The sequence below is a fragment of the Hoplias malabaricus genome, chromosome 12, assembly GCF_029633855.1.
Source record: "Hoplias malabaricus isolate fHopMal1 chromosome 12, fHopMal1.hap1, whole genome shotgun sequence".
In the NCBI taxonomy this organism is placed as follows: Eukaryota; Metazoa; Chordata; class Actinopteri; order Characiformes; family Erythrinidae; genus Hoplias; species Hoplias malabaricus.
In genome coordinates this window covers 17,854,818-17,882,694 of record NC_089811.1, presented here as the reverse complement: position 1 = coordinate 17,882,694, position 27,877 = coordinate 17,854,818, and the positions used below count along the sequence as shown (strand labels likewise).

The 27,877-nt window shown below is 36.4% G+C and overlaps 1 protein-coding gene across 9 annotated transcripts in view; it reads left to right on the top strand.

Annotated features, from left to right (window-relative positions):
- Positions 1-25,595, top strand: part of lrrfip1a (leucine rich repeat (in FLII) interacting protein 1a) — a 99,299-nt gene extending 73,704 nt beyond the window's left edge. For 6 of the 9 annotated variants that reach the window (XM_066686894.1, XM_066686896.1, XM_066686892.1 and 3 more), the window contains 4 exons: positions 120-212; positions 573-665; positions 2,094-2,193; positions 2,852-5,098. In XM_066686894.1, the coding sequence (XP_066542991.1) occupies positions 120-212; positions 573-665; positions 2,094-2,193; positions 2,852-4,191 (1,626 nt within the window). In that variant the 3' untranslated portion in view covers positions 4,192-5,098. Of the gene's footprint in view, positions 1-119; positions 213-572; positions 666-2,093; positions 2,194-2,851; positions 5,099-6,629; positions 6,680-23,646; positions 23,768-23,993; positions 24,074-24,158; positions 24,264-25,336 lie in introns of those variants that run through there. The other 3 variants (XM_066686899.1, XM_066686898.1, XM_066686897.1) reach the window with 2 other exon arrangements.
- The last annotated feature ends 2,282 nt before the right edge of the window (positions 25,596-27,877 follow it).

Genomic DNA, 27,877 nt, shown 5'->3' with positions numbered 1-27,877 from the left:
CTCATTAATACTTCCAAACTTCCTTTGATTTACTAACTCCCCATGTTCTCACTTCTTACTGTGCTTCTTCATTGCTTTTTCTTTCAAACTTCTGTCTCTGTATTTTATACTAATTCTAGGAGATACATCAATTACGACTCAGAGAGGCTGGCTTTCTTAGGGAAGTTTCAGACCTGAAGGAAACAATTGAATGGAAGAATAAAAAAATTGGGGTAAGCTATGTAAACTTGTATATCTAATGCAAGCTTCACTAAAAATATCTGCCTCAGATCTGCTTGATATCTGTAAACACTAACTGTACAATTCGAGCGCTGTCTCTGTTATGTTCTGGAATTATAGGATTTTGAAAAACAAATTTTTTAGTGAACTAATTGCATTTGTTTAGTTTATTTTATTTTATTTTATTTTATGTATTTACTTATTTTGGCTTAGAAGTAAACATGGGTTAGTTAATTAGTTTAATAATTGCCAACTCTTCAAAGAAAATACTTAAATGCCGACAACCCTAGTACTTTTCTTTACATGCTTCACATTTATTACCTTTCACTTCACTTTATTGATCTGTTATTCAGGCTTTAGAAAGGCAGAAGGATTATTCTGATGCGATTAGAAATGAACGGGATGAGCTCCGGGATGATGTGGTTCAACTCAGAGACATTGTTAAGGTATTGAAATGTGTACCAAAATGTATTGTTGTCTGAATCTTTTGAAATACAATCTAGTTACAAGGTAGAGAGGGACACTGGCTGCTTAGAACACAATACATTTTTTAGTTTATACCTAAAATATGAACTCAAACAAATATATTTTTCTTAAATTAGTATTAACAAGCAATGAATAAACAGTTAACTGCTTTAGTAAACAATTAAAAATGTTAAAAAAACAAAAAAAGGTTTAATTGAATGAATCTGCAATAATTCCACATATTTTGACTAATATTTACAAAATATGTCCTATCTGAATTTTTATGTGAGGCTAAATAATTGGTTCCAATATATATTTAATCAAGTAGGAATATTTTTTCAAATATGATTTTATTTAAATTACAAATATACCATATTCTTTTATGTTAAATGTAAAAGAAAAGTTGTGTACACACAACATTATCAGCTTAATTAAATAAGCACGATTTTTCTTCCAACGGGTTTGAATAGCGGCCACCCTGAGGAACTGGATGTCTAGTATGTGATTCAATTTGTGTTGGCGAAGTGACTAAATAGATCTCAACTCTTTGAGACAACTACCTACAAAGTTTTCTTTGTCTCTGTTATAGTGTATACTATGAGATCTTTTAATTTCAAAACTGATGTCAGAGTCAAATCTCAAGCATACTTTAATACAACATTTGAACAGATAGTTTTCATTTGGACATAGTCATGCACATGTCCCAATCTCCCATGTATCTAATGCAATAGGTTTTCCCCATACTTTTAAGAGTTTAATGAAATCTTTCAGTTGTAATTTGTAAGGATGGTCAGTAAAATGTCCCACCAATAAATATAGCCCACCAATAAAATCTGTTCTAATGCTCTTGCTCCACTCTTGGTGGTGATGTGATATGCAGCATAAATGTCACAAGTCCAGAAAACAACTTAAAAAGCACATGACATAGAAATTTCAGAATCCATATCGATTACATAAATTATGTGTTGCATGTTACATGAGACCTATCATATTTGTCTTATACTAAACATGATGTTACAAATCAGCATTAAAAAATGTATGTCATTTTAGTTGCTAGTATTCAAAACATTGTATAACATTTTTAAGCTCTATTACAAATATGTTAATCTTAAATAATTGACTATTAACTGCTTGGTAATCATTAATTAACCACTTGCTAATAGTTAATAAACTATTAGGAGGCAGACATTAAAATAAAGGGTTACCCATTAATGTATGGTATTATCCCATTCAAATCAAATCAAATTTATTTGTATAGCGCCTTTTACAACTGACGTTGTCACAAAGCAGCTTCACATTTTTTTTCCATTATTTTTAACAAGTCAGCAGTGACACCTCAGTGTTCGTATATTAGGTTAAATTTGTAGAGCTCAAACATTTGTGTCACAATTTCTAATTATCCTATTTAGAAACATGGCATTGTCCTTGGACCTGACCTTAGCACCAGAAGAGAAGTTGAAGATGTGACTGATCGATCACCTTGCACTGAACAGGGTAACAGTGTGCTAGGTAAGATTTTACTGCATAAAAATTGTTGCATATAAAGTTTCTCATTTGCTGTTTCAGTGTGGGAGACTAAATTGCCTGAATTTTTGAGCATATGCATGCTTGTCTGTTCTCGCATGTTGACATTTTAAAAATGACCTCACTTTTCTATTTGCATTTTTCAAGCAGTACTTTTTCCAGTGGAATTGCCAGGGTGCTGTGTTAGTGTTATTACTGTAATTTGACTTGAAGCACTTCTAAAATGTCCTTTTTATAACTTAGGATATTTAATATTTTTAAATTAACCGATTTCCCTCCTATCTGTGGGAAATTTTCAGCAACCTCCCTGTCAATTCTCAGTTCTGCCAGCAAGTCTTGCAATGTTTTGCATGCTCAAATTTTCTTTTATTAAATTTCATATTTACAGCAGCACCATAGGTTTATTTATAAATGTTACATGTATATACATAATCTACAGACAAATGTAACTTGACAACCTACTAAGGAAAACATGAAGAATGGTTTTAAACTATTGCAATATAAAGAACAAGAAATTTAAAAGACTAGATGTATTTAAAGAAATATTTAAAGACTGAAATAAATATTAAACTTCTAGAACCACATAACTTTTAAACATGCATTTTAGTGATTTTTTTCTCTTGACTCCACAATCATCTCACAGGCACTCAAGAGATGGGTAGAGATGAAAATGTAAGTGGCTGCAACGAAAACCAAGATGAAAACCCAAAGTATTTGGATCATGGAATTCAAGAGAATTCTCTTTCACCACGTACATGTGGTAGTTCTTTGAAGCGCGCTTTGGCAACACAGAAAGATGATTGCCATCTTGGGAATGATTTAAATAGAGACTTAAAACAAATTCAAAATGTTGTTGAACAATCTCAAAATGTTGTTGAAAATGAGGCTGTAATGTCCACACAAACGATCAAAGTTAAAGAAGAGAATGTGGTTGTATCTGAATATTTAGAAGGTGAAGTTGGGAAGGTGGTGTATGATCCCCTTCCTGATGTACCCACGATTGCAGATAAGAATAAGAGCCTGGGTTTTGTTACAGAGGAAATGAGGACGGGAAAAATGTATTTATGTGAGGCCCCTTTGGTATCCCTGGAGCATGAATATCTACCAAGTGAAAAAATAGTTGTAGAGAGCCAAGATCCAAAGGCTGAAGAACAGGCAAGAACAATGGATTTAAATGCCAAAAAGACACACAATACCAGCAATCCTAGCAAAAAGAAGAAGAAGAAAAAGAAAAGCAAACAAAAACAATGTTGTGATGTAAAAGAGAGCATTAGGGGGTCTGGGGAGAAAAATAAAAACAAGCTGAAAGCAGGTAGTCTATTTCAAAACATTATGCCAAAGCCACATTGTAACAATTTGCCTGTAGATCCTTCAGAGGAAATGACTGTAAATGAAAAAACAACTGTTAATTTGAATACTGATGTTAACATTCTACCAGTGAACATAGATTTTGACTCTTCAGAACTACTAAGGTCTGACTCAAGAACTGATATTAGTAGTTGTGATGTTTTACTCTCCTTTAGCAAGACAGAAACATCTTTGAAGTTTAAAGATGACAAAGGACAAAACCAGGTGGAAAAATATTCAGCAGAAATAGATGGCCACATCATTCATCTTGATGAAAGGAAAGAGGAATCAGTAAAATCATTAAAAGTTGAAAAGGAAACTCAGAGAGAACAAACAGTCCTTACTGGGCCAGAGGATGTCTGTCATGGCAATGACATACCTCAGATGCCTACAAGTATAGATCTGGAATTGAAAGTAGAGAAAACAGAGGTGAAATTCAGAGATACTCTTGAATATCCTTTAACTGATGCGGCAGAATTACCAGATGTTATTACAAATTGCAGTCATGTTAAAATAGACATGGTAGTTACTGGGTCAAAAAACAATTCACAAGAAAAAGCCGAGAGCTTGAAAGAGCAGGAAAGTGATGTTGCATGTTCCACTGCTCAGGAGGATATAGGTAAAACAAATGACTGACAGGAATGTACAGATTCACACAAGGGTGATTCAGAACAACATGCAATGCAACAAAATATATGAACAGCCTTAATAAAGAGTGACAATTTAACATATGATCAGCTTATCACTGCGGAAGACGAATACAGTGTACATCAGCATCAACAAGACATCAGAAAATAATAACAAAAACACTCACAACTTAAGGAAACTGAGCATAATGTACAATTAACAGAGGACTCATCAGACATTTTACAGAACCGCAATGAGCCACTTCTCAGTAGAATTAGGTGAGGATATAATTGATTTTGTAAGTCAATGAGAAAGAAAAATTAGGGTTAGAACATATACGTGGAATAAATGAAGAGAACTCAAATATATACTTTAATACTTGTTTCATTTCATATGATATTCCTTTTTCTTACTTTATTTTTGAAAGCTTGCCTAACAGTGAAAGTTATATTTTCTAAATTATGCTAGGTCAAAATATTTGCCTTTAAAATTGTGAAATATTCATTAAATACTGTTCATAATGGTAGACCAAAATTTCTTTCAGAATATTTGATATTTTTTGGTGGATAATTTTTCATTTATGTTTCCAATTCAATTCAAAATGTTTTGTTTATTGCTTAATTTTGTAATTTCTGGTAAATACATTGTCATTAAAATTAATAGTTATGAGCAACAAGATGAAATCATGAATTCAACTTGGAGTGAATGGATATGTGACTATTGTGTGATTTTTCTTGATAGTGATATTTTTCTTTTTTTTCTCCTAATATATGCTTTTTATTTCAAGAAATTTGTATTACATGATTCAGCTGTTTTCTATAAGTGTTTTGAATTGTGTTTCTTATCCACATTTTAATTGATTGCAATTAAAGTATGCACTATTAAATAAAAAAGTAAATGAAACTATCCTGGTTGTGTATATGCATGTGTGTGTGTCAGAGGCGATTGCTCTAAGACTGCAAGGGAAGCTCAGCTTCCCATAAAATGTCAAAAAATAAGTGATTAAATATATACTGTTGTGTGTACATGTCATTGAATAAATATGCACTACAACGCGCTCAACTTTTGTTCAGAATCAGCTTCTTATCACTGGTAAAGATGCGGCGTTCCCCTCAGTCATTCCCGCAGTTTCACAGTGCTTTAAACAGCGTCCACAGAGTTTAATAGCGAAGCAGCGAAGTGCAGCGAAACGAGACGAGTCATTGGATAAATGCTGGGCTTTGTCCCGCCCATCGGACGCTCAGCATCTCTGGGGATCTATCGGGCAGTGGGCTGGCCTCGGCTGGCCCGGACGCTCAGCTTCTGCATGATGATTGGATGATCTGTCTGTGGCTGAATCCTTTTATGATTGACAGTGAAATGAGCGAATCAGCGATAATTTGGTGTAATGCTCCGTGGGAGCATTATATTTCAATTCTGTTCTGAGTTGAACCGGAGACTTTCTTAATCCCCTTAGTGGCATTTTCTTTGTTAAAAACGACTAGCGACAAATCGAGCTTCTATTTCTGGTGGGGTTTTTTGTAGCTGCTTGTGTTTGGAGACTGACTTCTATCAGTCTTTCCGACTTTCTGAGCCCCTCCACCGTCACAAAGCACTAACAGGCGGACACACTTCAGATGGGCCAAGGCCGTTTAAGCAGCCTAGCTCTGCTGGCCATTGAGAGGACACTAGTCAAGTCCCTGGAAAAGACGCCTTGTTGGTATGACAGGGTCACATATCATTTTCTTGAAAAGGAACGGAGGGTAGAATTTATGTATAAATAAACCGACATGTTTTATGATGTAGGCCGAAATTGAGATTTCCCACCTTGAAAGACCAGCATCCGCCACTGGTGTGTGTGTGTATGTGTGTCCTAATGCAATTTAAAAAATAAACTCAGATTGCTGCTATGATTGTGAACAGGGTGATGCTGCATGAAGTTGCATTTCTGATACTTTATTTCACTCTGTTCCACACTATTCATCTTTGTCCTTACACTACACATCTTCCCACATCTTTTGCATGCCTGAATTTCCTTCTCCCATAAACCTTGCTCCTAACACCCATGTAAGTGTTTATTTTACTTGAATTATATTTTGGTGTTGTTTTCAAAAACTGAAAATGTGATTGTCAAGAATTATAAGCGGTTTGTTTCTCTAAGCTCCTTTCTTCAAGCTTCTACAACGATACAAATTTTAACCAAGCAACATTTTTGATAAATGGCAAATAAGTTGTTTAAATCATATCAAATATGTTTAGGCAGTAAACACTGCATTGCTGTTGCTGAGTAGTGGATTTTTTATATAAAACCAAGTAAACATTTATAATAATTGCAGTTAATGATGGGCTGCCTAAAGACAGGTATTTTGTTTTTATGTTAAATAGCCTTTTTTCCTGATGCCCAGATATTTGCACATTATTAAAAATATTTTAAATCTTACATTTAAATCTTTGGGCTTGATTTTCAGAGATCCGTCTGCGTAAACTGGTAGATGAACGAGAGATTTTGATAGAACAGGTAAGAGTCTAACATATACCAAAATCTGAAATGGTCGTCATCATATGGTTTATTATCTTAAATATTAGCTCAGATTTGTTCAGTTTTTGTCTTATTTTAGGATGTATGTTTGTATATTTTCCCATTGTTTCGTATCACTGATATTATTTGATGTTAAATAATTAAGTGGTAATATAATACAGCTATGTATATATCAACTGAAGGATGTGTTGTAAAATACAAGGAAAAGCTCTAGAAGATTAAGGATTGTAAAATCATAAATACCACATGTAAATGGAGCACTTACATTGTCAAATACTACAGCTCTTAATAAATATTAACATTTAAATTGAATGAATATTGTACTCTTTTTTATATTTTGAAATTCAATTTAAATGTTCAGAAAAAATAAAGATTCATTCAAAAATGTTATATTTCAAACAAAATAAGCAATGGATGAGTCACATAGGTTTTAGATTGCTCAAAGATCACACCCCTCTATTAGTTTCCCAGCACCACATACATAAATGTCTTAATTTATCTATTTCTTAATTTAGACAATAAATAAGAAGAAAATTTAGTTTAATTGATGGATATAAGTAAGAAATTTGAGTCCAGCTCTTAACAGCTGGAATAACATAACATTAAAATGTTGATTGTTATTCCTAATGCCAGTATCTAATATGCTGCTGATCTTATATTCTGGAGATATGACTTTCCAGATTTTCCAGCTTGGAGGTGCCCATGTTAACCTGCTCTAACAGTTTGACATATCTTTTCAGTTTATCTCACACATGTGAGGAAAGAAAAACAAAAAAAAAACATCTTTTTATACATATTGTACATTATTGGCTAAGCTATCCTTTAAGATACTGCCTGTTAATTCATGAACTCATATAAAACCAGTTCAGAGTTTTGGTGGGTCCAGAGCCTACCCGGAATCTCTGGGTGTAAGGCAGGAACACATCCTGAAGGGGGCGCCAGTCCATGGCAGGGCGACACAAAATCATACATTCACTCACACGTTTACACCTATGGACTACACTTTTGAGTAGCTAGTCCACCTACCAACATGTGTTTTTGGACCGTGAGAGGAAACCGGAGCACCCGGAGGAAACCCACACATGGGGAGAACACACAAAACTCCCTACATATAGTCACCTGGAGTGGGACTCGAACACACAACCCCAGGATGCTGGAGCTGTGTGACAATGGCACTGCCTGTTGCGCCAAATTAAAAAAGCATTTGATATTTTCTTAAATTTGGTAGTTTTTGCTATATGTGTTGTGTCTCTAGATAACAGTACAGATTCAGTAAACGTAATATGAAATTTTACAAAGTTTTTACAAAAGATTTTTATTTTTTTTTACTTTTACTTTCATCTTTAGAAATGTATGTTCTAAAACTATTGAGAAGAGGATTCAGTTAGATGAGGAAATGCTCACAGTCGTCTTGTCTACCTGAGAAATTGAGAAATATTATTTCACTTTTAATGTATTTTTTGAGTGAAATAATGTTTTTATAGGCTGAAATGATCAGGAATCATAAAAAATGTTTAGGGCATAAAGGAACAATGCTGTCTCCTCAATAAATTCAAAGGTGCGGTGCCTTTGAGCAAGGCACCTATGCTCAACAGATGACTAGTGTGGCCTGCTGTTGTATGTAATCACTGCCCCTAATCATAGTGTATTTGTCTATTTCTATATGTATCACTATCTATTTTTACCTCGCTCTCTCCTGCAAGTTAAAACTCACCAATGCAAAGAAGCTATTATATATAACAGGATCCAGTGGCACTGCCCCATTTTATGGGCTTGAGGTCATTTAGGATTGACTGAGGTGAAGTGGAAAAGTGAGGGTAAAGGTATATACAGGTTTTGGAGCAACATATTGCCATCTAGAACTTGTCTTTTATTTATGGGAAGGCCTTGATTATTTCAGTAAGATAAAGCCAATTCATATCCTGCATGCATAACCACAGAATATGTCCTTAGTAAGTCATGGTGCAAAACTAGTCCAGATTTGTCACCAATTGAAATCAGATGGTACATTACGAAGCAAAACACACAATGGATTCTGAACGTACAACAGATTAAAAACTACAATGTAGACCCCGATCTTTTGAGCAGATGAAATTAAAAACTTTAAAAAGCCAGTATGGGATATTTCGCTTTCAAAACTTATAGCACTTGGTCTAATCAGCTCCCAAACACTTACGGAGTGTTGTATAAAGAGGATGTGATGCAACAAAGTGGAAAAAATGCCTCTGTATCAGTGATAATTAATTATTATTTGATTAATATTTAATCATTTAATTAATTTTTCTAAGCACCATGTTTGGGAGCCATTAAATAATATGTAGTGTCTTTACCTGTCCAATTTTAGCTTGGACAAGTAGGTCATCATGTTGGATGACTTTACATGTATTATAGCAGAATTAGCTAGATTTAATTATTATGCCCATTGAACCGCTGTAGGTTTTTGGCTCCAAAATTGAATCTGACCTAAAAGTAATAATTTCGTACAAGAAAGGTGCACACAAAAACAAATAACCAATGATTGGTTTTATCACATAACTGGTTTATTAAATGTAATATAAAATATTTTTTTTATACATTCATAAAATGAAATGAATTACAGCAATACATGCAGGAGCAGTGAGATTAATATATGAGGGAATTTCGTTAAGATAATTACCCTAAACTCTATAGTTTATTCCAGCAAAGCATTAAGCACCAATCTCCTGAGCTACGAAACAAATGAAACCATGTGACCATATGATGTATCCCTGGAGAGGAGTGGAGATGGCTTGCAGGACATCACAGATGTGCTGGGCTTTCTTCTCACAGACACAGGCCTTGTAGCATTGCACCCCTTTTTCTGTTTGGCTTTTGGTCAAAACACAGCCTTGGACATTTTGACCTCTTGATATTTTTAGGGCATGTGGGATTCTCCTTTGCTGCTGATCTTCCTCCTTGTGAGAGCCATGTCCCTGCATGTCTCGCCTGGGCCTTTGCTCAGAGACACCACCGCAGAAAGTGATAATTCTGAGGGAGCATGTGGCCTTCTTCGTTGCTGATCCTAAAGCTCTTGTCACCACTTTGAGGGTTGCTGGATTTCAATTATAGTTTTTCTTAACTATAGATTTTCCTACTTGAAATAAAAATAAAACTTCAGGTTGGAATTTCTGGGCTCTCTTAGCTGAGCTTCTGGGCTGGGAGCAGATTCATCTTTGGGTTTCTCCTTCATTCTGCCCCTCCTCTTTCCTTATCTCTCTATATTTTCCTTCTATGTTCTGGCCTGGACCCAGCTCGAAGAGCCTAAGCCAGTTATAGGAGAGAGCCATAAGAGAGATCTGAAGAGCTTCTGAATAAACTTCAAGAGAGCTGAAGTGGTTTCTCTAGAGCTGAACTCAGAAGAGAGGAGCATTTGCTGAAAAACTTACTACTCTAACTTGAGCAAACTCTGTAAAACTCTGTGTATTCAAATTCTGCGCCACTGGTTTTAACTAGATTTTAGGAGACCCGCATTGAAAGCCTGATTGGTCCTCAGGGATTGAGGATTGGAGCATCTCCTACCTCTGACTGAATGCCTCCTGTAGACCAGAACCTCCCTTGGTAGTGACATCACATAAAATAACGTAAAACTCTTGACAAGACAAAGACTTAAGGAAGATCCCAGTAAACATTTAGCCATTGATTCAATGTTGAAATAACGTACTTGACTGTCGTCTAATCAACGTTTTCTTAAGGTTGAAAATGAAAGTTGAAAAGACATCCAAACACAAACGTTGAAAAGACGACTAAAAAAGTCACATTAAATACGTCCTTTTAAAGCCGTTATTTAAACGTTGAAATCACATACCTAAATGTCGTTCAATCAGCGTTTTTTTAAGGTTGAAAATGAAAGTTGAAAAGACGTCCAAACACAAACGTTGAAAAGACGACTAAAAAAGTCACATTAAATACGTCCTTTTAAAGCCGTTATTTCAATGTTGAAATCACATACCTAAATGTCGTTCAATCAGCGTTTTTTTAAGGTTGAAAATGAAAGTTGAAAAGACGTCCAAACACAAACATTGAAAAGACGACTAAAAAAGTCACATTAAAGATGTCCTTTTAAAGCCGTTATTTCAACATTGAAATAATGTACCTAAATGTCGTTCAAACAGCGTTTTTTTAAGGTTGAAAATGAAAGTTGAAAAGATGTCCAAATACAGACATTGAAAAGACGACTAATAAAGTCACATTAAAGACATCCTTATAAAGCCGTTATTTCAACGTTGAAATCATGTACCTAAATGTCAACTCAGCTTTCACCACCTCTGGCTTCCTCTGGAAACACCAGTTTCCCAGTCCGGATCTTTCAGCTGAATTATCAGATATAATGTTGTAGGTTCACCCTACAGAAAAACAGAAATAGACTTGGCATGACACACTAAGACATAATACTGACTTTCTGTTGACTGTGACTATTTACATTTACATTTATGCATTTGGCAGACGCTTTTATCCAAAGCGACTTACAAAAGAGGATCTAACATTCGAACTACAGCACAAATTATACAAAAATTATACCTTACATTAAGTGCAATATGCCAGGAAGTAATAAGTGCATTAAAGAAAGACATTCAGTGCAAAAGATACTCTCGGAAGAGCTGGGTTTTCAAGGATTTCTTGAATGCGGAGAGGGTTCCTGTTGCTCTGATAGTGCTTGGAAGCTCGTTCCACCAGTGTGGTACCAGAGATGAGAATAACCTCAACTGACCTCTACGGGGGGTTGGTCGTGTTAGTTGGCGCTAACGTATGGTTTTAAGAGTCTATTGAGGTAGATGGGAGCAGAACCAGTGAATACTCTGAAGGCCATCATTAGTGATTTAAATTTGATGCGAGCAGCTAAGGCTAGGCAATGCAGCTCAACTAATAGGGGCGTGACATGTGCTCTTTTAGGTTGGTTGAAGACCAGGCGTGCTGACGCATTCTGGATCATCTGTAGCGGTCTCACAGCACAGGCCGGAAGACCTGTCAGGAGGGCGTTGCAATAGTCTAGATGGGAGATTACTAACGTCTGAACGAGGAGCTGTGTTGTATGTTGTGTTAGGTATGGCCTAATCTTCCTTATGTTGAATAGGGAGAAGCGGCACGATCGAGCTACAGCGGTAACGTGATCTGTGAAGGTCAGCTGGTCATCAACCATGACATCTAGGTTTCTTACAACCTTGGTGGGAGCCACTGATAGGGACTCTAGCTTAATGCTGATGTTGTGGAGAATAGCTTGCTTGGCTGGGAGGACCAGTAGTTCAGTTTTGGATAAATTCAATTGGAGGTGATGTTCCTTTATCCATGTAGATATGTCAGAGAGACAGTCAGAGATTCGAGTTGCCACTGAAGTGTCTCCTGGAGGAAAGGATAAATAGAGCTGTGTGTCATCTGCATAGCAGTGATAGGAGAAGCCGTGCGAATGTATGGTTTCAGTTGGTGTGGCAACAGTTTACTTTATCATATTTAATGAGGGGGTCAGAGTTGTAAGTCAAGAAAAACAAGTTTATTCTTGAAGTCAATGCCTATACATCATGAAGAAAAATGCTTTAATAATGATCCCATACCAATTAACTATTAATTTACATTGTTGCCCCCCCTCTGGAGTTTGGTGTTTTCTTACTGTGTCTGTATGGGTTTCCTCTGTGTGCTCCTGGTTTCCTCCCATGATCCAAACATACATTGGCAGGTGGATTGGCTACTCAAAAGTGTCCATTGTGTGAGTGCATGAGTGAAATTGTGGGTGTGTGGTGCCCTGTGAAAGACTAGTGTCCTGTCTAAGGTGTGTCCCCACCTTGCACAGAGTGACTCCATGTAGTTTTTAAATATTTTGTACCCACCACGACCTTGAACTGGACAAGCAGACAATGAATGAATGAAAGCACAGAAGCCACATTTATGCAATAATTGTTAAATTATTATTTAGGTCAAATGTTTAAATCAAACCTGTAATCTTTGAAGTCCTCTCTCATCTCAATGTCAGTGTGGCGATGTGTATTTTAGGGAGTACAGCTGTAAATCCATTGCTGAACTGGTTAATTTTGTTCACTGTTAGAGTATGGATTCCATCAACCTCATCAAACAACTGTAAAAACAAAGCAGAACACAATAGATGAAAGCTTCATTATAATAATCCAATAAATTATATCAAAAAAGACAATAGTGTATCACAAATAAGCTAGAATAAGGAAACCATATTACACAAAAGAATATTAATAATGGTCTTACAGTAAAAAACTAATATAAATCTAGTATTATATTATAGTATTATATTATAAATATTATATATAGTATTTTCAGAATTATAAATGATACAATAATACTTATATGATGTTGGTTCACTTGCTACCAGCATTGGGCATTTGGTGACAATGCTGCTGATGCATTGACTTCCTTGCCTGATAAAATTACTGAAAGCTTCAGATCTTTGCAACATTGAAAAGTGGCACATTTTACAGCTTTTGCTTGAGTGACATATGCAAGGTGTGCTGGAGGATGGACAGTTGACTCAAAACATGTATGCTTTCATTAATAATCAGATCACAGCTTATAAGTTTTAAAATATTATTACTAATTCTACAATATAATAAAATACATACTTGCATTAGTGTTCCACACAACATTCATATTTCACAGTTAAATCTTTGGGAACATGAACATACTCCAAGTTAGTTGGATACCTGTGTGGGAAAAAAAATTGTCAGTCTAACAAAATATTGTATCATATGTAAATGTTTTGGTGCACCTGATAAAATTATATGTATTGATTTTCTAAGTAAAAGTAATAAGAGTACAATACATTGATATTTTACACACAACTTCAGATAAAATACCGTTCATCTGATGATTTTCACATATTTGGAAAAGCACAAATGTGGCCTGCGCAAATGGTATTGATTTTACTTTCCAGCTCAGCACTTCTTTTGATATTTGGTTAACATTCGCATTGTTAGCAAGGTGGCTTGCATTTAACTGCAACCCAGACCTGCTGAAATAAATGTCAAAAACATTACTGTTAATAATGTAATATTACTTTGAATTTTTATACAGAATGGGTTAACTGACTTGTTTCAACGCATTTCGGACGTCCATTGACGTTATCAATTGGTCCCGAAATAACTGACTTGTTTTCAATGCATTTCTGACGTCCATTGACGTTGTCAATTGGTCCCGAAATGACGGACTTGTTTTCAACGCATTTCGGACGTCCATTGATGTTCTCAATTAATCCTGAAATAACTGATTTGTTTTCAATTCATTTTGGATGTCCACTGATGTTTAAAATATGTCTTTGACGTTCCTTGTTTACTGGGATCCCTGTTGTTTTGGGGAAAAAACAATTCCTATGGACACTACCATTTAGTTGCATTTAGAGGCAGGAATGAATAGATATATTTAAGTAAAATGTGAAGCATCACTTGCAGCTGAACCCACAGAACATTCTGTTGATAACAAATATCTCCTACCCCATGTGGCATAGGTATTATAATAATACACAAGATAAGATGTAAAATATCCTATGCCAATCCATTAGAGCTATCACATAGGGACCCCCCCTCCACACAGACACACACACACACACACACACACACACATACACTCTCTTTCTTCCTACCGGCCGCCACATAATTTACATTATTTCAATCCTACAGCTACATGGCCATTTATGACACAGCAACCTTAAGCCTTAACATCTACGGTTACTCATTGAACCTATCACATGAGTACCCAAACCACCCACTGCATCACTAGCTCTTCACAGGGGTCATTAGGTAGGCACCACTTTTCAGTGTTTTACCACTTGTCACCACTGGCGTCCCAGACCCACACTCCTCCAAGCTAGGTTTACAGTCCTACCATACAACCACTTCGCTGTTGTAATCCAGCTGTTTCTTCTAACTGTAAGATGGCGCGGGGCACCTGCTGCCGTCGCGTCTGTTGTGCACACCTAACCCCTGTTTGGGTGAGTGGACAGACGGAAATGTAATTTCGCTACAAGTTGTACTTGTATAACTTTGTATGTGACAATAAGTGCATTTCAATTCAATTAAATTCAATCAAATTCTATGTGATCTTTACGTGCTAGATCACCAACCACCACAACAGCCCCTCTACAATGCATTTCCCCAACTAGACTGTGTTCTCCGTTTCCACAATTACTGACTAGACCTTTCAGCTGTTTTTGATAACTCCTTCAGAGCTCCCTTAGTTTCCAGCACTGATGCCGAAATGCACAAGCATGTCCGCATACTTCAGTTTCTTCCTTTCGAATGCTTCGTCTACTGCAGCCTCAAATGGAACTGTTAACTCTATAAAATAAACTACCCGTTTACTTTCAGGGTACAGCACCATATCTAGCCTCAGTGTAGTTAATGCAATATTTATAGCCTGTGTATGCTCTGGAATACGTTCACCCTCACACACAAATCTAATCACTTTATTACTGACAACCACTCGTTAATGCGTTTACCTCTAAGTGTTTACTGTCCAACAAACATGCTAAACCCCTTAGCACCTGATTATGTCTTGTAAGGACAAACGAACCTTACAAGCTGATAGAATTTGCTTCAGTGTGCCAACCTCTGTACATAATCTACAACTAGAGACTTCACCACTACATCTTTTGATTCTGACAAAATCATGTTACGACTCACCTTTGCATATTTAAATTCCTCAACTAAACTTGTGAGTGGTAGCACCAGTACCCCCTCCCATACCATGCCACATTAGTTAAACACCGTGGCACCCATAGCCACTTCCTTATAACCTTGTTCATAACTCTTTTCATCCTCTCTACTTCTAGGATTGAAACATCATAAACTGTCCACGGCCATCTAATACGAGGCAGTAAGCCAAACTGTAGACACCACAATTTCAACTTCCCTGGCAGACATGATATATCAATGCTATTAATAGCCTTAAAATCCAGTTTTACTCCCACAACTTGGTTGGTATCATTTAGTGCTGCACTATACCATCTACCTAAACTCTTCACTGATCTCTCCAGTACTATAGGAATAATTTCTCCTTTCATCCAAACATTTTCTGTACAAGTATTCTTTTTAACATTGACAGACTTAATTTCAACCTAGCCAACCTTAGATTATCATTTAACTTCCCCAGCAACAAGCCTAGTAACATGATCTGGAACCTAGTAACAAGCCTAGTAACCTGATCTGGAACCTGGAAAATTTAAAAACTTTCCACATAAATGTATGTGGCACTGAGCCAAAATGCCTTTGCTAAATCTAGGAAAACAACATGTAGATCTCTACCCTCCTTCTTTGCTGTCTGAATTTGTTGAATTTGTTTGTTTTCAAATAAGTAGCAAGGCTCCGCGCTATCACACTAAATAAAATCTTACCCTCCACATTAAGAATACTTTCCATTTTCCTTAGGGAATAAGTATACCGCCTGCACTTGTCCACTCTTTTGGAATGATCCCTTTTTTCCAAACTATGACCATTAACCTCCACAAAAACTTCAAGACATCAGGTGCATATTTGTACACCCGATAAGGCACACCATTAGGCCCTGGTGCAGAACCTGCCTTTGTATGATGCATCACATCTTGAACCTCACTACATTTTGGTGGGCTAACCTCTATTTGCCGCTCTATTTCACCTAGTGATGGAATATCTTATGGCAACTCTAGCCCCTTGCTTTGTCCCTATGAATGTACATGTCATTGAAACGCTCCTCTAATTCCCCTTTTCCAACATGTAAGCTCCCAGACTTCTCCTTACCAAATAAGGACTTCACAAAATTAAAAGGATTCCTAAAGCTCTAGCATGTTCCTTCTTTTTCTTCCTTTTCATCAATCTCTCTGCTCTTCTCAACACTGCCAACCTACCCTTGAGCTCTTTGTGTAGTACCTCTTCCCCTACTCACCTCCACTGCTTTCTAAGAGCCCTTATGTCCTGTATTAGTTTATCAATTTCTACTTGCAGTCTTGACTTTACTATATCTTGTCCCCTTTGCGTTTTCTGCAACCTACCAAACCTTGCCATTCCATATTCATAAATAACTATACCTAAAATATTCAATTCCTTCTCTGCTGATTCCTCCAAACCAGTCAATATTACCTTTCAAATAATCTTTTATACATTTCCACCCTACTTTATCTACGGAAGCTGGCTATTTTACTTTTATTCTCTGCCCAAGTCCTTTTTCTTTCATACCTTGTTTCACCCTTCTCCCTGATGAATCGTCAAATCATTTTTTTCTTTCTTTCCTCAAGGTCAGACCCTACAAAAAAAAGCCTGAAGAAGCTATAAGTTTCACCTACATTTTAATTCATTTGCATAATATGTTACATTTGGAGCACAAACTAGTCCCTGGATATTAACCCAATATGGACATATGAGATATCAACAGAATCCTAAGAACCTGAACATTAGTAATTAAATATTAAAAAATGTTGGAATTTCATCCTTGTTTGGCTTCCAGACTCTGCCCAATAACAGGGGTAGAGCTTGTTTTCCAAAAATTAGATTAATACAGCTTTAACTCAGAAACTCTTTTCCCAAATGTTACAATACGTCACATGCTTAATCTCTATAGGATTTACTGGATATAATTACATAATTTCATGTAATTGAATGTCTAGGGGGGGGGCACTATAAGAAAAAAAAAAACATCAAAATGCACATAAAAGGGGGTGCTACAATTGTACAGTAACTATTTGCATAGGTTTTTATTGATTATGGTGCCACCTATGAATGCAGTAACACCGCAATAAGAAAGATATTTTCTGAAGCTCATGGGAAAGGAGCTTGAGCATTTTCAATACATATGGCAAAAGCATTTCAAAGTTACAGCTGTATTTGTGTGATGTATAGAATGCAAGCTGCACAGCTGTTTATAAGAAGAGCCTGTGACTTATAGGGTGTTGAAAATTCAACATTTTATTGATAACTATTAAAGTTCTGGTTCTTACGATTCTGGTGATACCATACATGTCCATTTTGGATTATACTTCAGAGATAAGTTTGTGCTCAAAATATGTGGGCTCACCAGTGCATTCAAACCACAGTCTGTTATGAAGAATTCCCTTCAACTGTCCCATTCCTACTCCTCCACACATGCTGACTGAGAGGCCATTCACTCCTCCTTTTTGTCCCCTCTACACTGAGTGATAGAGGCCCAGAGAACACAGACCCAGTCATGCTGCATATATATCAATCAACCATAACATTATGACCACCTCCTTGTTCCTACACTCACTGCTCATTCTCTCAGCTCCACTGTTCACATGGGTACTTTTTAGTGCTCCCTTTCACCCTGTTATTCAATGGTCAGGGCCCCAAAAGAACCCTCAGAGAACAGGTAAGATTTGCATGTTGGAGGTTTTAACCCTTTGGAATCTGAGGACTTTCAGCCACATCTGAGTTAATCTGACATGCCTTCACAGCTTCCCAAAAAGCTACACAATCTAATATTCAGCTGAAACCAAGCAACAATAATGTGATGGGATGTATGTCATTCATATATTTTTGTTTAAATTAACTCTAAACATGGACAAAAACCTATTTTCAGATGTGCTCATAAATAGTGGAAAAAAACATGTGAACATTTATAAATTCTTCTTTTTTTATTTTATTTAGTTTTACTTCTATATTGCCATAAACCTGATGTGACACCGTTTTTCTCAATACCTGTGTGTGACACATTGACTATTCCCTCCCCACTGTCAAAGATAATAGCCCATTAGCCCCAAACATACCCCATCAGACCAACAGCTTGGACTGAATCGTTTGGTTATAATTAGTGGTATTTTAGTTATTTAACAATTACAAAGAGTGCTTTGGAGCAACAAAGCCATAAATATGACTGCTTGAAAGCAACAGAGAGCATCCAAACTTTACCACAAGCAGCTGAGCTCTGTGCCTCTGTGCAGTTAATAAACATTTACCGTCAGCTTCACTAATTCCGTCGCTGGAATATACTACTGAACTATTAGCATAGAAGCTAATCTGTGCCAAACATGCTGCAGAAAAACAAGTCATACATAGTTCACTTACTCATCACAGTCCTCTTTGGGATCAACACGTTGCCCAAAATAATGAGGTAGCTGAAATGAATGCATTACTGTGCCATGTTGAAGCTCTGTGCTCAGTGTGAAAACATAGCTATGTGCTTCTGTTAATATGACTAAAATGGGCATTTTCACATATTTTGTTACTGTTGTAATCCTTGAATAGGGGTGGCCGAATTAGAATGCTATTATCATATGAATATGATGGGGTGGGCCATCAACGTCTAAGTCTCAGAGAGAAACGCACCTCTTGTTACTTATCTTCCTATAACAACAAGCTAAAATATATATATATATATATTTTAAACCCCCATATATTAAAAAACAGGACCATAAAGGTTTCTAGCGGTATGCTTATTATGTTTTCTAGAACAAAAACTCGCTCACTTGCATAAGAGTTTTGGTGCAAGTTTTGATGTACCCGCCAGCAGGATTGCCAATTCCAGAGGGTTAAACCCTCTTGGTTTCAGTGCTGGACTTAGAATAATGAAGGACTAGAGGATGACCAACACAAACTGTGCAGCAACAGATGAGCTACTGTCTTTTACTTTACATCTGCAAGGTGGACCATCAAGGTAGGTGTATTTAACCGTGTAAACAGTGATTGGACACAGAATTTAAAAACTCCAAAAGCAACTTCACTCCACTACTCAATCATATCTGCTCTGTGAGAGTCCTGACCACTGGATGAGAATCCAGGGACAAGTTCATGCTCAAATATTTGTGTGCACCAGTACATTGAAATTCCAGACTGAGTTCGGTGCTCTCTGTGACCCAGCCCCACCTTCATCTTTCTGCAGACCAGAAAGTCCCCCACTCAACAGCTACCTCTCCCTTTTACATGCCATCTTCACAGAGATACCAGAACACCAAGGATCACCTTTAAAACACTTGTTTGAACCCTTAAATATACTAGAGTTAAAGTACACATACCCAGGGTAAAAAATACTCCAGTAAAAGTCCTCAGTTTAGATTTTCAGTTGAGTAAAAGTACAAAAGTATTTGCTTTGAAATGTACTTAAGAATCAAATCAAAAGTATCATGATTTATTATGGTTCTAATGTAACATTATATTTTAGGTAAAAATATTTCGATAAAAAGTCACGCTGGGTAAACCAATATTTCAGTATGATGTAGAAAGTTAGATAGATAGATAGATAGATAGATAGATGTTATTAATTATTCTGACACTGATGTCTATGAAAATATCATAAAGTATAATACATTGAAGGCATTAAGTAGAACTAAATTGCTGTGTGGAAAAAAAATAAACAACAAAAAACTAAAAAAAAAAACTTAAAGCAGCAATATGTAGGAAATTTACTGTATTTAGTCATAAAATGTCCAGGTTGTGTGATCATAGATTAAGGAAACAGTCAAAGCTAAAACACTGCTGCCTCTCACAGCATTGTTAAAGCAGTATGTTCTCCTTGAGATGTGCCCAGTCAGGAACGGAGCTCATATGATCCTGCTAGTGTTGCTACACGTCCTGGTTTTCCTGGGATTGTTCTCTTTTTATTTTTTGTCTGTCCCGGAAAATTAATCATCCTTCTTAGGATGCCTATTGTCCTGTTTTTTTGTGAAAACACACTTCCATTCACATTTTCATTCACCTTTAAATAAACATATATTCTGCTGTTGCATCAGTGTTCTCTTCCCCACACCCTGCACCCACATAGGTGTGGGCGTGCTGGTCTCTGTGTTGCTGTAGTGGACGGATAGTTTTATTTGATTGGTTATGTATGCTGTGTTTGGAAATGTAGTGAAAACTCGCTACCTAGACAGCTAGATAGTGTCCAAACTCTAACCTGTCAGTAGTATGACAATTACTCCCCTCCCAAACTGTCCTGGTTCTCCACTACTCAGATGTGGCAACCCTAGATCCTGCCCTACGAGGTCCAGCCTGTCATCCCACTCCTCCGTCCAATCATTTTGCAGTGCACAGTGTGGCCAGGTCTACAAACAGTGTCTCGCAGCCATGAAATTACCAAGTGAACATAGTTAATGTTACAAACCGGATTTCAAAAAAGTTGGGACACTAATCAAATTGTGAATAAAAACTGAATGCAATGATGTGGAGGTGCCAACATCTAATATTTTATTCAGAATAGAAAACAAATCACAGATCAAAAGTTTAAACTTAGAGAATATATAATTTTAAGGGAAAAATATGTTGTTTCAAAATTTCATGGGGTTAACAAATCCCAAAAAAGTTGGGACAAGGCCATTTTTTATCACTGTGTGGCATCCCCCTTCTTCTTACAACACTCAACAGACGTCTGGGGACAGAGGACACCAGTTTGTCAAGTTTAGAAATAGGAATGCTCTTCCATTCATGTCTAATACAGGCCTCTAACTGTTCAGTCGTCTTGGGCCTTCTTTATTGCACCTTCCTCTTTATGATGCGCCAAATGTTCTCTATAGGTGAAAGATCTGGACTGCAGGCTGGCCATTTCAGTACCTGGATCCCTCTCCTACGTAGCCATGAAGTTGTGATTTGCTGCAGAATGTGGTCAGGCATCTTGTTGAAAAATGCAGGGTCTTCCCTGAAAGAGATGATGTCTAGATCGGAGCATATGTTGTTCTAGAACCTGAACATAGTTCTCTGCATTAATGGTGCCTTTTCAGACATGCAAGCTGCCCATGCCACAAGCACTCATGCAAGCCCATACCATCAGTGATGCAGGCTTCTGAACGGAGCGTTGATAACAACTTGGGTTATCCTTGTCCTCTCTGGTCCGGATGACATGGCGTCCCAGTGTTCCATAAAGAACTTCAAATCGTAATTCATCTGGCCACAGAACAGTCTACCATTTTCCCACACTCCATTTTAAAAGACCCCTGGCCCAGTGCAAATGTCTGAGCTTGTGGAGCTTGCTTAGAAATTGCTTCCTCTTTGCACTCTAGAGTTTTAGCTGGCAACGGTGGATGGCACGGTGGATTGTGTTCACTGACAATGCTTTCTGAAAGTATTCCTGAGCCCATTCTGTTATTTCCTTGACAGTGGCATTCCTGTTTGAGGTGCAGTGACGTTTAAGGGCCCGGAGATCACGAGCATCCAGTAGAGTTTTACAGCCTTGACCCTTACGCACAGCAATTGTTCCAGATTCTCTGAATCTTTTGATGATGTTATGCACTGTTGATGATGATAACTTAAAAGTCTTTGTTATTTTACGCTGGGTAACACCATTCTGGTATTGCTGCACTATCTTTCTGCGCGACAATGGTGGAATTGGTGATCCTCTTACCATTTTGGCTTCAGAGAGACACTGACACTCTGAGAAGCTCTTTTTATACCCAATCATGCTGTCAACTGACCTGATTAGTGTTAATTGGTCTTCCAGTTGTTCGTTATATGTTTATTGTCTCTCTGAAATATCCTTTTTCCGGCCACTTATTGCTACTTGTCCCAACTTTTTTGGGATTGACACTGTGAAATTGTGAATCAACGTATTTTTCGTTTAAAATGTTACATTTACTCAGATTAAACTTTTGATCTGTCATCTATGTTCTATTACGAATAAAATATTGACATTTGTCATCTCCACATCATTGCATTCAGTTTTTATTCACAATTTGTTTAGTGTCCCAACTTTTTTGGATTCCGGTTAGTATATTTTTCCGGACCCAAAAAGCCCCATTGCCCTTCTAAAAATCTCCATGGCCAGGGACAGTGTAAAATGAGAGGAAATATTGGCCCTGTGTTTGAAAAGTGAAGGCAGTTTACAAGCAGCAACATTACAGAACAGAACAAGAGCTGGCTAATTTGATCCTCAACAGGTAACAGCAATACTATAGCGCTAGTTTCAGCTCTTAAGGTGGAACAAAGAACCAAGGTCTCATAATGTGGAATGAAATGTTTGACTACGAAAATTGAGGATAAGATCTGCCTCCTAAAATACATTTATGGTGGAAAAAAGTAACACCAGCCTTGTCTACTCTCAATATTTCAGGTAGATTTGGATAGTAAAGGCTTAAAAAAAATGCTGGGAAGTGGCAGCCGCATGTTCACTTTTTTGCGTAGTTTTAGTGAAGTGATGAATATTTTCTGTGTAAATTATGGTTATGATTATGGCCCAAGTTCTTTAATTTGTTACTTGCTTGTTCATTCAGTTTTCCTCAAACTGGCAACCTGGTCAAGCTTCACATCTGGGGAGGAGGCAAACAGCTCTCTCCAGTCTTTTGAAACTGTATTATAGTTCAGATTTTAAACACTTGGTGTCAGTTTTACAGATTGCTCCTTTAAGCATTGTAGGCCTTTTTCCATAAACAAACTAGCCAAAACATGGAAGCTTGTATAAATTCACAAAAATGTGCAAAACAGTAAGGCCAGGGATGCTGTAGCAAGTTAGGATTTTCGTCCATCCTTTCAGCTTATACACTCCTGCAGGCACTCGATGCTGCTGCATTGATGTTGAACTGGATAGCTTTGTGTAGGCCAACTCACTTTTAACTTTTAAGTGTATCCTATAACATGATTGGTGTGATTATTTGCTTCTTTTGTTTTAAAATTTACGCCTGAGACAAATGTATTGACTTTTTTTATTGACAAATGTATTGAGTTATTTGACTTTGAAATATCAAATATTGACTTAAATAATGCCTGATTTCTTAAAAATCTAAATATGATAGTAAATTATATATTTTTATTTGTGGATATATGTCATTAAAAAAATTACTGTTTTGAGAAAGTAAAAAAATCAATTTAATAAAAATAGTGAATTAAATTCTGAAATCTAGACTTTGTTCAGTTGAAAGCATTATACTGACATATGAATGTGGATACAAGGCCTTCACACCTTTGTTGAAATCCCATTTATGAGAACCATGAAATACAACAAAATATTTTTCACATGTTTCAAAAATTAAAAATAAATTGTAATTTATATTTACCAGTGATCTTTTTATTTAGGTAAAGAAGCTTAAAGGACAACTTGATAATAAAAATAGACAACATGATACAGAGGATAGCTCAAAGCCAGATCAAAGGTTTATAGACAATGGCACTGACCCTGTTGTCATGGACCTACAGAGTAAGAACTGCATGTGCACACACACACACACACACACACACACACACAAATACTGATACTGGAACAGTATAAAGCTCTTGTAAATAATGGGTTCTTACTAAACTAAGAGTTATGGGTGCTCCATACACTGTACAATAATGGAATAACTGAGTTATTATATATCACTCACACACATACATTTGGATATTCTTCACTTGAATAAGTGTATTTATTCATGCTTTTGAAGGAGATACCAACAGACAAATCAGTGATCTCAAATATAAGCTGGCCAAATCAGAGCAGGAAGTCACTGCTTTGGAACAAAATGTGAGTTATGTTTATATTTTTTTTTAATGACAATTATGTCATTCTCCTATGGTTTGAAGAATTTGAATTGAATTCAATTTCACAGGTTACAAGATTGGAAAGTCTGGTGACTCGTTACAAATCAGCAGCAGAGAGTGCAGAGAAAGAGGAGGATGAACTTAAAGCTGAGAAACGGAAACTGCAACGAGAGGTCTGACAGATCTATTTAAATTTATTTTGTCTATACAGTTTTATTGTGATCTTTTGATTTATATGCTTATTTTTTGTAAATAATATATTTACACAATGTACAGATTTCAGCGGTTTGAAATAAACCAATAAAACAAGAGCTATTTAAATATGACAATTGTTTTCTCCAAATTCAACAAAAATGTCTTGCACAGCATTGCAATATTTAGTTTTTTTTTTGCAATATATGTTTATATATAAATGGCAGGGGTTTTCCTCAGAAATCAGGAATTTCCCTGACTTGTGAAAAAGACCCAGAGATACTTGAACTCCTCCAATTGAGGCAGGAGCTCACTTCCAACCTGGAGAGAGCACTCCATCCTTTTCCAGCTAAGTACCATGGACTCATATTTGGAGGTGCTGATTCTCATCCCTGCCACTTCACACTTGGCTGCAAACTAGTCCAGCAAGAGGAGATCCCGGCTCGATGAAGCCAACAAGACCATATCATCCACAAAAAGCAGACATCGGATCCTGAGACCACTGGACCGGACACCTTCCGCCACTTGGCCACACTGATAAATTCTGTCCATAAAGGTTATGAACAGAACCGGTGACAACGGGCAGCCCTGACGGAGTCCAAGTCCGACTGGAAAACACTTACTGCCAGCCATACGAACCAGACTCCTGCTCTGTTTATACAGAGACTGGATGGCTCATAGCAATGTAACAATTCTCAATGCTGCCATCTTATTGCTTTTCATTTCAAACTCAAAACAGAGAAATTGGAGAAATTACTTGTTATTGTTTTGTGTTGAACTGTATAAACTGTTTATTAGATTCTTTTATTACCAACAGCTGAACCCTTATAAACTGTGCTATAACACAGGGGGTTGAATAAGCGGTACAAATGATAAAGATCTAAGTATAAACCATATAGGGAGATTTTGGAACTGTTAAACCGGGACACATCAGTTCTAAAAAGCACTATACAAATACATCTAGATTTGATTTTATGTAATTTGATAAATGTTATGCACTAAAGTTAAGTGGGTTTGGGAACAATAAGTTCATTTGTGTCTTTTTAAATGGCAGCTCCGGTCAGCCCTGGACAAGATTGAGGAATTAGAAGGAAGCAACTGCCACCTGATCAAACGACTAGAGAAGATGAAGGCAAATCTTCATAGCTGATGCTATTTCATCCCCAAATCCAGTGCCCTTATTTCACTTGTTGACTGCAACCTTTTCTATGGTCTTTCTCTCCATGATTCAGCAAGAGCAATAAAATAATAGAAAAAAAGCACAAACACAAAATAAAGAGCCATTTTTGTATTTATCTGTATATTGAAACATTATAAGCATTTTAAGAATTGTTTGTTTAACCATAACTAAGCCATCCAACTCTTTGTAGTAGATTTTGAGGAAACATGAATGTTTCTAACTTCTAGACTCCAAAATATTACTTTTATTTTATTGTTTTATTATAATTTTTTAATACTAAATAACACAAAGGATGGAATTATCTTATAGAGGATGTTCAGTTTTTATTTTACTTTGTAGCAAATTTTAATGGCATAATTTTTCTAGATCACATCAAACACCCATATTTGAAAAAAAAGTGAAACATGAAATCATAAAAAACTCATTGATTTTCTTTCCCCTGGTGTTATGAAGGCCTGAGTTCTTTAATCCCTGGACTTCATAATGAAAAACAATATTCCATATTAAGCTGGTTCGAACTGTCTGGAATAGCGGTTGACAGATAATTTGTTGTGACAGTTTGCAGTCCGGATTTATTATCAGGATTACTGATGAGCCTGTCCAGAAGAATAGTGAGGTGAGTTTTCTTCAGTCATTCATTTAATAGGTTAGGGTTTTAAGGTGTTTTTGTGTAACATAATTCTAATTCCAAATTGTTTTGTTCATTTTCTATTTAAGTCATACTGCTACACATATAAATATGCTTTGAAATATTTCTTGGTTTACAAAAAATATTATAACTTTCCCATTTAGTTTATGTTTGCACCACATTTTAGACACAGCTGACTTGGAAAAAACAACATTTTATGCCACTGTCAAAGTTAAATGGCCTTTTAAAAGAGTGTTTTAATGCTTCAGATTGACAACTCTATTTTTGGGCTAATATTTTCTTTCAATTAGTCAAGTCCAGCAACTTGTTAAGGTCTGGAAGCACTCCCTTTTAACTGCAGACTAATTTGCATTTTTAGATATGAGCTGGTATTAGAATTACAAAGTTAAGTAAAATTACAAATCAGTTCCATATTTGTTCCTCAACATTGAGTCCATCATTTATCTTACACAAATACTGGAAAAATAAGCCATTGAATAAAATAATTTAACAGAATTTTTGTGTTTCATGAAGCCAAAATCTCCAGCAATTAAATAAATTTGTTTTGTGTTGCATTCGTGTTTTGTTTGTTTGCTGCAAAGTAACAAAAAACCCTCTTTATATGGTGATTACAAACCTATTTCTATTAGAGATATTTACTTCTTAATTTTATAACATTCAAAGGTTTATTTTTAGATATCTCAGAGTGCACTTTCATCTTACTGGACATGTGGCTGAAAACAACCCTAGCTCAGTCAGTTTGAGGTTGGAAATTAAAGATTCAGAGAAAATTATATTACTACCATGGATATTACCGTTGATGCTAACTGAAAGCACTGTGTTTACATTTAACTGATGAAAGTGTAGTCTTGTAGCATTAAAAGCATGTAGTAGGCGAATGAGCTAATTAATTACTTATTCGTTTTTAATAAAATGTTCTTCCGCTGTTCTAGTAAAACATATCACTTTATTCAAGCATGAATATGTAATTTACTGAGACTAGGTGAGTTCTTGGACCTGGATTTACACTTGACCTTTATGAGCAAATTCAACACAAAAACAGAACACTTGTATTGTATAGAAACGTTGTTTATTTAGATAACAATAGCTGTCACAACATGGGACAAATTATCAAAATTTAATAGATGAGCTAATTAGAAAACCAATCACTTCAATAACGTGCGTGGGAAGAAAATTAATGTGTAGAGTGCGTTAACTGAGACTATGAAGAGATTAATTATGACTGGTAACTAAAAGAAGTGTGTCCTCGTTAAAGTTAAATTGAATCTGGCATTCACCCTGAAAGCACACACGAGAGCCTACCGGACCACCGAAGGATAAGATTTTCACATCAGTTTGCTCCAGATGAAGTTCCAGTCTGAGTCCAATTTACACTTTTTCCTTCATTAGGTTCTTTTGTTATCCTTTATAAATAAGATTAGTAAATAATTTTAATCCAGCACAGTGTCAACATTTTTAGCATAATTATTTTATATCAGGCTTATACTCATTATTATATCTCACAGTTGTTGGTAATATTTGTATTAGTTTTTTTACAGAGTAAAAGTCTCTGTGAATTTTAAATCTGTGTGAGGAGATTAAAAATTAGTTATATCCTGTACAGGACAGTAATCTGAGTGGTCCCATGGTGGACCAGCAGTGGTCTACAGTCAGTGGTGTGCCAGCTTTTTAATGATAGTTGGCGGATATATGCTTGCTGTCTGGGTCGAGCGTTTTCGGGTCCACCGACCGTTCTCAGTCTGGGCTGGTTGGTCTTTCGGTGCTCT